This window comes from Mustelus asterias, chromosome 15 (genome assembly GCF_964213995.1).
Source record: "Mustelus asterias chromosome 15, sMusAst1.hap1.1, whole genome shotgun sequence".
NCBI lineage: Eukaryota > Metazoa > Chordata > Chondrichthyes > Carcharhiniformes > Triakidae > Mustelus > Mustelus asterias.
In genome coordinates this window covers 41,134,570-41,147,171 of record NC_135815.1, presented here as the reverse complement: position 1 = coordinate 41,147,171, position 12,602 = coordinate 41,134,570, and the positions used below count along the sequence as shown (strand labels likewise).

General features: G+C 41.2%; 1 protein-coding gene across 5 annotated transcripts in view; it reads left to right on the top strand.

The window, feature by feature from the left end:
- rps6kc1 (ribosomal protein S6 kinase polypeptide 1) overlaps positions 1-12,602 on the top strand; it is a 167,317-nt gene that overhangs the window by 16,799 nt on the left and 137,916 nt on the right. For 4 of the 5 annotated variants that reach the window (XR_013499639.1, XM_078229800.1, XM_078229801.1 and 1 more), the window contains one exon: positions 10,286-10,401. The exons of the other annotated variant lie outside the window; for it this stretch is intronic. Coding sequence is in view for 2 of the 4 variants with exons in the window: in XM_078229800.1 (XP_078085926.1) it covers positions 10,286-10,401 (116 nt within the window). In the remaining 2 variants the exon portion in view is untranslated. The remainder of the gene's footprint in view (positions 1-10,285; positions 10,402-12,602) is intronic. 5 annotated transcript variants of the gene reach the window in all.

Sequence of the window (12,602 nt, the reverse complement as noted above, 5' to 3'; positions counted from 1 at the left end):
TGTTCTATGTTCTATGCATAAAAACTCTATGGGTCTTCATAATACTTCACTAAATTTCTTGAGAAGTAGGATCCCTCTTTTCAGGGGAAGTTCTGGGAGGGCAGGACCTTTGGATGGATCTCCATACCTTTCCCCACTTCTGACACATTTTCAGAGGTTGAGGCTCATTGCATCTGTAAGGCAGGAAGATGGAGCCTGCTAGTGAGAGTAAGGAAACTTCAGAAGTGATGGAGGGAGACCCTCTAAGGATGGACCCTGAAATTCAGAAGGAAGACTTCCATTAAAGGCTTTGGCTGTGACCACAACCTTCAGTAATTCTAAGTGTATTTATTTAATGTTTATTTATTAATCACAAGTAAGGCTTACATTAATGTTGCAATGAAGTTACTGTGAAGTTCCCCTAGTTGCCACACTCCGGCGCTTGTTCGGGTCAATGCACCTAACCAGCCTGTCTCCTTGATTGGCAAGAGTAGCCAGTCCAGAGTCTTCTCCCTCCATTGAGAGAATTCTACATCATTTTTATCACTGTTCAGAGTCTTTCCATTTTGTAGCACAGCAAAGTAGTGGTGATCTGGGCAAAAAGAAGGGGGATCTGTGATTTGCATGAGGGGAAGAAATGCTCAGTTGTGTGTAGAGAAAAGGGAAATTCCTAATGTTGTGAAGTTGAGTTTGTGAAGTTGGAATTTGATGTTGGTAAAGATGTAAAGAATTGTAAAAATGTTAGAGGGGAAAAAAGATTGCGTGGTCCCGTTAAAAGCTGGTGTTTGCTTCAGTGCTTGGCGTTTTAAAATGCAGAGTACGTACAGAGTCCAAGCTGAAACATTTGTCTCAAAAAGTCAAGCAGTAGTCTTGACAAGACAACCTGTTTTTTTTTTATTTAGCCCAATCAATTTAAAGCAGGCACTCACGTACCAGGAACCTATAAAATTTGAATTTGATGATGTTGACGACATCAAACCAATCCTACTGTAGGAAAATTGATAGGTTATCACAGGTATAAAAGAGTGCAGGGGGGAAAAACAGAGAGCAACTGAAGAACTGCTACCTCTCGAGCCTCGAGAGGGAGAAAGCAGCTCTCAACTCTGCCAGCATCAGATATCTCTTAAGAGAATGCACCATCTAACTAGTGAAAGTTACCAAATCCAAAAGAACTTACAGACAGAAAATTCAACAGAAGAACTCCAAAAGATTCTGAAAGCCACAAACCTGGTTGTATTTTTGAGAGTGACAGAATTCTATGATTTTTTTTTGGTTAATGAATGAATATTGTATTTATTTGAACAGCATTCCATTAGAATCTTATTTGATTTGTTACTTGTTTGGTTAAAGTTCCCTATTAGTTAAATAAATAAATTAAGTATTCATTTTAAAGTGAGTGTCAGGCATTTCTGTTAGTTAACCACTAAACGTTACTGAAAAACAGTTCACACCTTCCCACATAGTTTTAATAGATTACGAGGTGAGGTATTCCTCTTTGGGGACTCGGCGTTACTTCACAAAAGTAACACTAAGCCATGCTAGTGTTTTTCTAATTTGCTAATTTTCTTACATTCTGTGTTGTGATCATGGATGATTTCTTATTTTCCCCTCTGAGTGTTTATGCAGATGTAGAATGAAGCTGTCAGTGAATGTGTGTATATTGGTACAATGATTGGAATTAGGAATTTGAAAATGCCATATATTATAGGCTTCTGATGGTTCAGTTGATTGAGTCATTGAATAGCTGAGCTATATAAACAAGGATTTTTCCAGATTTCCCTCCCCAGTCTGTTCTGGATTAGCTGATCTCTGTCTTGACCCTAGTAATATGAGGATTATAGTTGTCCCCAGTATTCCCAGTTTAGCTAATGGAACAGTCGTCCGTACTCCAATTCCTGACTCTTATCCAGTGAGTGGTGAAATGTTCTTCTGCATTGACTGAATTGGGCTTGACTGTGTCTCCTGTGGCTGATGTTTGCTTTCAACTCGGACATGAAGAATGATGAAGAGTCAGGATATCACAGGATATCTGGCAGTTGTGGAACCACAGGGAATCCATATGCTCATGAGCGGAATAAAATTTGTAAGAAAATAAATGTTCTATGGCACTGCCCTTTTTTTATTTTGCACCATGGTGGCTTCATTCTACTTGAGTCTTGATGGTCCTGGTTTTGCCTTGTGATATTTAGGTTTTTATCTCCTTGTTCCTATCTTAGCTCTAATATTTCTAACTTTAGGTCTGTCCTGTCATTGTTTTCCTTCATTCTCATAAGCTCATCTTCTTCAGGATAAAGATGTGGACCATTCAGCATCTGTAGCAAGGCATCTTTATATAAGGCATCTTTGTATTGCTGCTAACATGAGGCAGATGGATTCTTATTTGTATTTGATGTAAAAAATTTAATTAAAGATCTCCCCATGCGACTATATTCCTTTTTACAGACTGACACAATCAAGTGGGAGGGAGGTGACTTGCTGAGCAAAATTCAGGACTGAGAGCTTGGTGTTGCTTGAGAGTTTGCTCGTCATTTCTTTGCAGGCAATCTACCAAGAGGCATTTGTCTCTGTTTGACACTGGAAGTACTGGTGTTCAGTGCCCTATTCAGTCAAGGCCAGCCATTGGCCAAATATTGCCAGCAAGTCCCCAGTGATGGCCGTTTATACTTGGTGTTTGTTTCAGTTCTCACAAATTGGTTAGTTTGTTGCCCAAACACGATAAATGTGTAATCAGACGTGACTCCACTGTCATTATGGGGCAGATCACTGAGAAGGATAGGCGATAAATACCTGCTTTGCTATTGATGCCCACATCTGAGAGTGAATTTAAAAAAAACCAATTAAATTGTCCGTGAAAGAAGCTGTAGTTGGGCTGAACAATCATTTCTTGTTACTAGCTTTCTTGTGCTTTAAAACAAATCTTTAATTGCTTAATGGTAGAGCTGTGTTAACTTATTGGACAAACACGAGTGATTTCTATTTGTTTTTAATGACTGCTTGTAACATTTCCTTTACCTTCATCTTGTCTTTATTACATGGATTCCTTTGCTTCATTGCTTCTGTTTGTGTTTGTCTCTTCCATTGCTTTGCCTTCAGCCTGCTTGAAATCTCTGAATCTTGCTGAGCAGTTTGGAATGTGGAGACTGTGATGAATGTTTGAGTCTGTAACAAAATGGTATACGCAGCCTTACTCAAGGTGATCTTTTTTGTTTCAGTTGCCCCTTCATCATGATCCTTGTAATGACTGCTGATGCGTAAGATACAAGAGTCAGTACCCACTTGCCTGATCTCAAAATTTAATTCAAGTCAGACCAATGAGATGATAGTAGTGTTCAAAAATAAGCCAATAGAATGAATGAGGCTATGTAAAGCGCTCCAAGATCTTTTTAAAAATGTCCATTAAAAAGAAAATCTGTATTGTTCTTAAATGAAAGGATTGTATAAGTTGTACTGTTCAAAAGCATATTATAACTTCTTTCCTCTCTGCCTTCCTAATTTAGGTATAGATTTTAAAAATAGATTCTAATAGTTCTGAATTCTTGACTTTTCCTAAATGGAGGTAAAGTGTTAAAAGGTAAAAATGGTTTCAAATAACAATTTGAAGAAGTGTTCCAGCATTTTGGCACATTATTTTCTCTTACCTAATCTGCTTGTTGTTTTTTTCACCTTGAAGGATAAATAACCATGGCTTGAAGATTCAACATTCTTTTGCTAGTTTCAGTGATTTGTTGTAAATTGTGTCATTATGCTGAGTGAAGTGTACTTGAAAGCTGCAATGTTTCATTCAATCTATTGTCCTTCCACATTGACCCTGTATTGGTTTACCTGAGTTATCATTAACCAGCATCCCTACGATGCATCAAATTTTAGTATACTTCATTTAAGGTTTAAAGATGTAAAGGCCTATTTTAGCGAGGTGGTTCATGCTTTTTGTCTTTTTAATGAATCAACAGTGATTCCAATTCCAGAAATGAATAATCATTACAAAACATGCAAAACAAGCAATATATCACAGTTCATCTTCTGTTTTGTGCTAAATCGAATGTACTGTTGCAGTGAAACCACAATGCATTAATGCATTCCATCACTTGCTGCGGAACGGTAATTTTTAAAATGGATACATTTTGGGTTTGTGTAAAAACTGACTAACATGATCTGATATTGACGAACTTGACTGGTTGGAAAGGCATTGCTGGGATGAATCCATTAACCTTTGAAACCATTGATGTTGGTCTGCAAGTCAACCTTTGAAGCTGCAAAATTGCACCCAAATCTGGGTTCGACTTGTATGCCAAGTATAAAAGTGAATCATCGGCGTGGGCGTAGTGGTTGCCATTTTGAAAAGTCATCAGTAGTTTACACAAAATTTCCACCTGTCTTTGCAACGCAGCCCTTATTGCCTGTCAACGTTTAATTAGTGCTGTTGTGACCACATTTTATTTCGCCACTCTTGAGATATGGGTATAGTGCTGCTTCATGTACAGTAAAATGTGTTATCCTGACCGAGAAGACTTTGAGGGCAATATTGTGAATAACACACTCATCAGTAGCGATTAATTCCAAACCTTTCTTTAAACTAGTGCATTTGTGAGCCAAATGAAGGTCTGCATCTGATTTACATAGCTGTGTGTCATTGTTGAAATCAGTAATTTGATTCTAGAACCTGCTTGAACAACCCATTTTGTTTGTTGATTTACAGTAGTCATTTCATTTGAGTTGACTTCCCTTAAAATTGCCAGCATTGTCCTTAACAGCAATCAACTGTGTAGTTTGTGATCAGGATCTTTATTACAAGATCATAATTGACCATTTTGTGGTGGTGGGGAGGGGGGGGGGGTTGGGAAGAGAGAAATCCTGTTGCTTAGATAATTAGACATTAGAAACAGTAAGGGTTTAAGTCTTCAAACAGTTCCTCCTTTAACGCATTTTTTTTGCTGTTTTTTCCCCTTTCCTGGTTGGAGCATTTTGTGATATGCGCCACACGTAGAATTGAAACAAGATGAATGTCAGTTCAAACACAGATATTGAGCCATTTTCCATGAGCGATCTAATTTACGTAAAGAACATGTTGGCTGCGAGAAGCCAATTGCGTACGGTGCCGATCGTGAGATTTTCTTTGTGTTTAACTCCTGTTCTCTCAGAGACTAAATGCAAGGCCAGTGAGAATTAATTTGTTTAATTTTAAATCCAGAGGCGAAAGAAACTGAGTCTAGTAATGACGTGAGTTGGAGGTAACCTTATGATTCATATGACAGGTAAGATTTGGAATATCCTGAATCAGCGGAATATCCTGAATCAGCAGAATTTCCAGAATGAATGTTCACACGTGAAGCATTAGAAAGTTGTGTTGTTTGAACAAGGGAATGGCTGAACTTGAGGACCAGTTGACTATACTTGAAATATTTGTGGGGAGGAAAGATTCCTGGAAGATCCGTTCCAGAAGGTGCTCAACCCACACATAGAAATAGTGACACGGAGAAGAAATGAGTGATGCTGGAGGAGGAGGAAACGGGAGGATCCTTTCCCAGGACCCTGATTGGTAGCCCCTCCTCTGTCCAGCCATCTCTCTTGTTCCCTATGATGAGTACAAGAATGGAGATACGGTGACACGAACCATTGTATCACGAAGCAAGGTTACCCCTGAGGCAGAAATAGAGACAGAAAATGGAATAGCGAGTTGTTATGGTGAGCGATTCTATAACTGGGCGTGTAGATGGACTATTTGTTGCTGCTATGAACAAGGCTGTCTCGTGGCTTCCCCAAAATGCGAGTTTAAAGGATGGAACAAAACACTTTCCTAGGTTTCTCAAAGAGAGAGGGATACTAATAAGTAATTGTAATTTAGGAAGGATCCACTCGAGTGGGAAAGAGACTTTGTAAGAGAAATGTAGACTTTAGAGAAAGATTCATTGAGTCAGGCCCTAGACTAAAGTGCAAGACTACAAGGATAGTATCGATCCTGTTGCCACGTACTGGATATGTGAAAGAAATAAACTAGATATGGTAACATGTAAAATGAGTTAAATAGTGTATATTTATATATGACCCTTCATTGTCCGTGGGAAGTTCAAATGCTTTACAGATATTGAAATATTTTTTAAAGTTTGGTCATTGTTGAATTAAGAACATGAGTAAGTCATTCAGCTCCTCAAGCCTGCACTGCCATTCGTGAAGACGAGGCTGATTTGATCGTGGCCTCCAATCCACTTTCCTCCATGCCTCCCATAACCTTTGATTCCGTTGAGATCAAAAATCTATTCAACTCCGCTTTGAATATATTCAATAACTCAGCCTCCAATTCTCTCTGGAGAAGACAATTCCAAACACTAACCAGAGATTGCCCTGGAATTTGGCTTCCTGTACTGTGTCCTGGGCATGGTCTTCCCAGGGCAGCATTTGTCCTGGATTCCTCCTGCAGCAAGTAAAGAGACAGTGTGTCTGCGCATGTGCAATCAAGAGCCAGTCACGAGTGAGCAGCTGCGCTGACTGACTGACACTCTTTCCTGAGAATTTTCTGGCTTTCAGGTGGGGTGTTCCTGATCATAAGGTTCAGCCGTTGCAGCACTCTGCGCCGTGAGTCCAATGGTTTCCAGCAAGCCTGATGTTGGATCCAGGCAGGCCCGGGGTAGATGGAGGCTGTGGAATGGGGGATGGTGGGACTTCAACAGGTATGAGGGGAGGACGGCTCTGGGTAGCCATGCGAGGAAGGGTGGTCATGGGTGTGCTCGAGAGGGAGGGGAAGGGTGGTCCGAGTTGGCTGTCTTGGTCTTGTCAGCCATGCACATCCCCACCCTTCCCACCACCCAGTTTCTCTTGTCACTTATGCCCATCCTTTAGTCTTATCAGCATCTTGCCCGTTCCACTGGTCTCTCTCCACAGCCCCGCTCTGACAAAGGGTCCTTATTTCTTTCCCCCAGAACTAGTCATCCTCACACTAACAACCCTCTAAGAAAATCACTTCTTCCTCATCTTTGGGAGACCCTTATTTTAATACTGCACCCTCTAGTTCTTGATCTCCCCATGAGAGGGACCCATTCACTCACCATCCACACTGTTGAGCCCCTGAGAATCTTGTACGTTTCAATGAGATCACCCCAATTCTTCTAAACTCCAATGAGTAGAGGGCCAATCTGTTCAACCTTTTACCATGAGATAAACTCCTAATCTCAGGAAACAGCCTAGTGAACCTTCTCTAGCTGCACTGTGGTAACTGCAACTGTAGGGAATGCGGCAGCTTGTATGTGCACAGCAAGCTCCCACAACCAGCATTATGTAAGGACTGAATCTGTATTAGTGATGTTGATTGAGAGACAAATATTGGCAGGGGTGCTGCTCCTCTTCAGATAGTGCCATTGGATTCCGTACATCCAGTTGAGAGAGCAGACGGGGGATTTAATATCTCATCTATGGTATTGTACCTTTGACAACACAGAATTCAGTCAATGCTGTGCTCGAATGTCAGCCTCAGATGTGTGTTCAGGTCTTTTGATGTGATGCTTGAATCCACACCCTTCACTCAGGTGACAGTAGTGCCACTGAATGAGGCTCACACTCTGCTGGAAGGGTGGCTTAGAAAGGAAGGCTTCATGTCTTTTGATGATTCGAGAACGTTCTAAAGCAGGAAGAAGTGGTGCTAAAGAAAGTGACTTCATCTGAATTGACATGATGTCAATATCCACCCAGGTAGGATCGCTAGGTAGTGGGGGAGAAATGAACCAAGGTGGTGGGGGATTAAAGAGAACAGACCCAGAAAGAGGTGAAAAATAAATTGTGATAGAGGTAGAACAGATTCAGTAGTTGGATGTTACATATAGAACAAGGGATGGCGATGACTGTTTATATACTGACTCGTGCAACAGGTAGATGTGTGATTCCCAAGGATATGACCATATGTGAAAATAAAACAGACAAAACAGTTTGCAGTAGGTAAGGGGAATGGATGCCTCCAGGTTTAATTATGTAAAGTCAGAGGTCTTTGTTAGAAAAGAAGAACTTGTATTTACATGGAGCCTTTCCTGTCCTCATGATGCCCTGAGCAGCTTTACCTGAAAGGTTGGGTGGAATCTTTACTGTTTTAAGATAATTGCAGGTTGAAACTGTGTCCTGACCCAACACAGCCACTAGCACAATCTTCCAGGAGATATGTGTACATACTAGTTGCCGCATTCCCTACAGTTGCAGTTACTACATTGAAATCCAGTTAAGGATGACAGATGGGTTCCTGAGGCTGCAGGCCCAATCAGAATTTGATTTGATTTATTATTGTCACATGTATTAGTATACAGTGAAAAGTATTGTTCCTTGCGTGCTATACAGACAAAGCATACCGTACATAGACAAGGAAAGGAGTACAGAATGTAGTATTACAGTCATAGCTAGGGTGTGAAGAAAGATCAACTTAACGTTTTAAAGTTTATTTATTAGTGGCTCGAGTGGGTTTACGTTAACACTGCAATGAAGTTACTGTGAAAATCCCCTAGTCGCCACACTCCGGCGCTTGTTCGGGTACACTGAGGGATAATTTAGCATGGCCAATATGCCTAACCAGCATGTCTTTCAGACTGAGGGAAGAAACCGGAGCACCCAAAGGAAACGCGCAAACTCGGCACGGACAGTGACCCCAAGATGGGAATTGAACCCCGGTTCCTGGCCTGTGAGACAGCAGTGCTAGCCACTGTGCCGCCCAGTTAAATATAGCTTTTGGGGCTAAAGGGATCAAAGGATATGGGGGAGGGGTGGGGAGGAGGCAGGACAGGTTATTGAGTTGGATGATCAGCACTGATCATAATGAAAGGCGGAACAGGCTTGAAGGGCTGAATGGTTTTCTCCTGCTTCTATTTTCTAGGTTACTATGATTTTCATTCACTTGTTGAAAGTGTCTTGATGCCTATCCCAGGGCCAGTGTACCTGTCCTGGGAACAGTTGGGATATTCCATCATGATGTCTGGGGGTGTGGGAGGGTGAACTGCATTCTACATGAATAAGATGCAGAACCAATATTCCATTTACTTGTCCCCATAATTGATAAAGGCTTTCCATGCGCTATTGTAAATATTACAGCGATTTTCCATTTACCGCTTCTCGATGAAACTGGCCCAACATCCCTGCAAGGCTCTGATGAGATGTGCAATTTAATTAGTTGCCAGGTTATATGTTTCAAATAAATAATAGTAATCTGCAAGAAGAAAATTACATAATGTAACCCATTTTGATTAATACAATATTGGGATTATGATGATTTTTACAAAATGCATACAGTTGTGATTTGCTGTGCACTGCTCACAGCTTGTGGCATATTGGGTTTGACGCACTGTTTGGTCATGTGACCTGGCCATGTCCTTCAGAATGTGGCTATCTGTGTCTCATGGGCAAGATACTATTTGCTTAAAATTAATTGATGCCATTTTATGTTTGTGTTGACTGGACTAAAGCAACATCTGTGACTGCAATAAATCTAGCCCAAACAAAATCAACGGATGAGTTTGAATCATCTCACTCATGTTTGCATTTAAGAATGAATGCCCTTTGTAAAGTGTGTGCTGATATATGAAAAAAAAATTGTGGGCAGAATTTTATGCTGGCGGGTTTGCAGATGTTCTTTGACGGGGTGGTGGTGGTGTGGTAGTGCATGGCCTACCCATTGCCTACGTGCCTGCCCCAACCTGTCACCTGTTTATGGGAGTTGGTGGAGGTGGCAGGCCTGAATTTGGGCTATTTAATGGCCGCTTAAGTACTCCATCCCCAGCTGCTATTATACAATGCAGGGGTGACCCTTGCCCGGTGGGTAGCCTAGCAGCTTTTACTGGGCGAGCTGGTGTTGAACAATAGGATATAGGGTCTCTTTTTTGGGGTCCCTTGTGTCTATCAGATGCACTCCCTCACTAGGCCATACCCTATCCTTGATCCGTCTTCTCATTTCCACCCCCACCCCCCCAAGGCTCCCGAAGCTGCCCACTCTCTCTCTCACTGGATTGACACCCGCACCTATCTGAGGTCCAACCTCCATTAGCACCTCTCCTATGGGAACTGCCTGTAGCCCCAGCAGTAGCCAGTGCTTGAACCTCATGCTGCTGGGACTACACAACTGCTGGCTAATTAGATTGGCCAACAGCTCTCGATTTCCCACAGAGTGACGTTGACCCAGATGAGGGTGTTAGTCTCGCCCTTTGCAAATGAATGCTCCGCAAAGCCTTAGAATGGCTGTGAGGCAGCTGGCAACGGGTCTGCCCTTTCTGTTGAATATTTGATTCTATTTGAGGAAAATGAAATGTAACTAGAGAAAAGGTGATAACTGCATATTTGGTTGCAGGTCGTTTTGATGAGACTGTGATTGAAGAAAGAAGGCAATGTGCTGAAGATCTCCTGCAGTTCTCTGCTAATATCCCAGCCTTGTACAACAGTAAACAGCTCGAAGATTTCTTTAAGGTATAGGCTGTTTATGTTCTGTTTTATTTTTGAACGGGAATTTTGGGAAAGGAGAAAACAAGCTGAAACATGATGCATATTTTGTAAAAGGAGGGCCTTAAAGGAGAGTAGCGAGGTTGAAGAGACACTGGTTTAGAAGGGCATTCCAAAGAAGGGGTCCCAGGTGACTGAAGGTGTGGTGGTCAGTGATAAGCTGAAAGTAATGGTGATACTGGCCAAGGGGGAATCGAAAAAGTCAGATTCAGAAAAAGCTGTGATTGTAAGGGCTGCAGTAATCAATTGTATGGATCACCAAGGTGTACAATGCGATGATGGTCATTGGGAAACATCAGCTATATCTGCGAATAAAAATGTTTAATCCTATTTTTCATTTTGGATGTTAAAATAGATATTTGATCTTCATTTTTTAAAGTGGTCCTTCTTGTGTCTGTGCTGCTTGCACTCCAGCCTTTGATCACAATGTGAGTGTGCAGCAAATCAGGAAAGCAAACCATCTGTTCTTTTAGTGAGACTGTAGATCACGTGTGTCCCATGCTCCTGCAGCACACTGCAGACTGTGCAGCAACTTCCAGTTTCAGTCAAGGTGAGCAATGCTACTGACAGTGAAAACTGTACAATGGTTTGAGCCTTTTATTAATATTTAGCTGTTAATTTTGACACCAAACGCTCTTCTCTTTAGTGTTCAAGGAGGTGACTTCAACTAGAGGTGGTCTGTTCAAATCAAGTTGAGAACAACATTTTACTGTCCCTTTAATCTTTTTCCATACAGTCGTTCATTTTAAAGACCCCACGAGATTTATAGATCCGAGTGCATCTGGAAGGCTCCTCTATCTTAGATTTCAGGGAATAAACGTGAAGCTGTTGTTTTGAAAATAATGTAGAGGTGATGCTTTTTGCATGGATTTAATTTCCTAATTGTCTTTATTTTTAAGCAGGAGAGTCTACAGCAAGTATTAACGTACCTGTTTAAATAGCAATATTATTTTGGACCTTATTTTGGATCACGGAAGCTCTAGCTCTGAAAATGTGAAAATCCAGGCATTGCTTGCTGAACCTGTAGTATTAATCTCCCGGCCAATCCTACCTTCTAGAATTTCAGATTAGCCTATTCCTCTTAATTCAAAGCAGTTTTTTTTTTGTTGAAAAACTTCCATTGTTAAGTTTGAGTAAAATAATACAGGAAGAAGATTTAAATTCTAATGTGCAGAATTCAAATTTAGAAACTTTGAGATAACAAATAGCCTGCAAACAAGTGGCTGCAGAAACATTTCAGCCAAGGTTGTACCTTGCTGGTGGTCAATTTGCTAGCAGATCCAGACGGAGGAATGCTCTCCTTTGGTAGATTGGAGTCAAAATGATTTTCTTTCAGCTCACCATTGGGACTAAAGACCAGCTGCTTAGATAGCTCTTGGTCTTGCAACTTTGAAAGAATCCTATTTGATGAGGCAGGTGATTGAAGGTACAATGGTGGAATCTTCCAATTCCGCCGAAGTCAATGGACTTCTGAATGGCTTGCCACATTTTCTGGCCCTAGCCCTGCTGCCGCTGCAACAGGAGTGTAAAATTCCGTCCTATGTTACAAAAGTTTTTCCCCATTCTGAGTTGTATGAAGCTAGCAGCAACACTCTGGTTGTGTCATGTGTGGCCCGGCTCGGAGTAAGAAAGCAAGTATTGTAGTCCCTCAACCTGCAGATTTGCATTAATCAGGCTTTGTATTTCAGCTCTGAAGAAGGGTCATACGGACTTGAAACCTTAACTCTATTTTCTCTCTCCATAGACTGTGCCGGGCCTGTTGAGCTTTTCTGCATTTTTCTGTTTTTGTGCTTTTAATCCTTGAGGTTACAGTTAATATATACATTGTGCCAGTTATATCTGAGTTGTTTTTGTGCCTATTTTAACCCGGTTGGAACGGATTCACTTCTTTGATATTGCACCATGCATTGTGGTTGGTATGACTTGTGATGTTAGTGTACCTTTAAGAGTTTTTAAAAAATCATTTTCTCTGAAGCTCTCATTGTGGCACCGGGTTGTCTACTAAGAGCCCTTTTATTGCTCCTTCAGTGGTTTTCATGGAGGTTGTTTACTTGTATTTTGGGAATTAGTTTTATGACCCTGCATTGTCAGGAGGAAGAGTGTTTGCAGGTCAGGTGACAGGAACTCTTTCGTTTTCAGTTCTGAGCTGCAGGTTTTAGTTTTAGAAG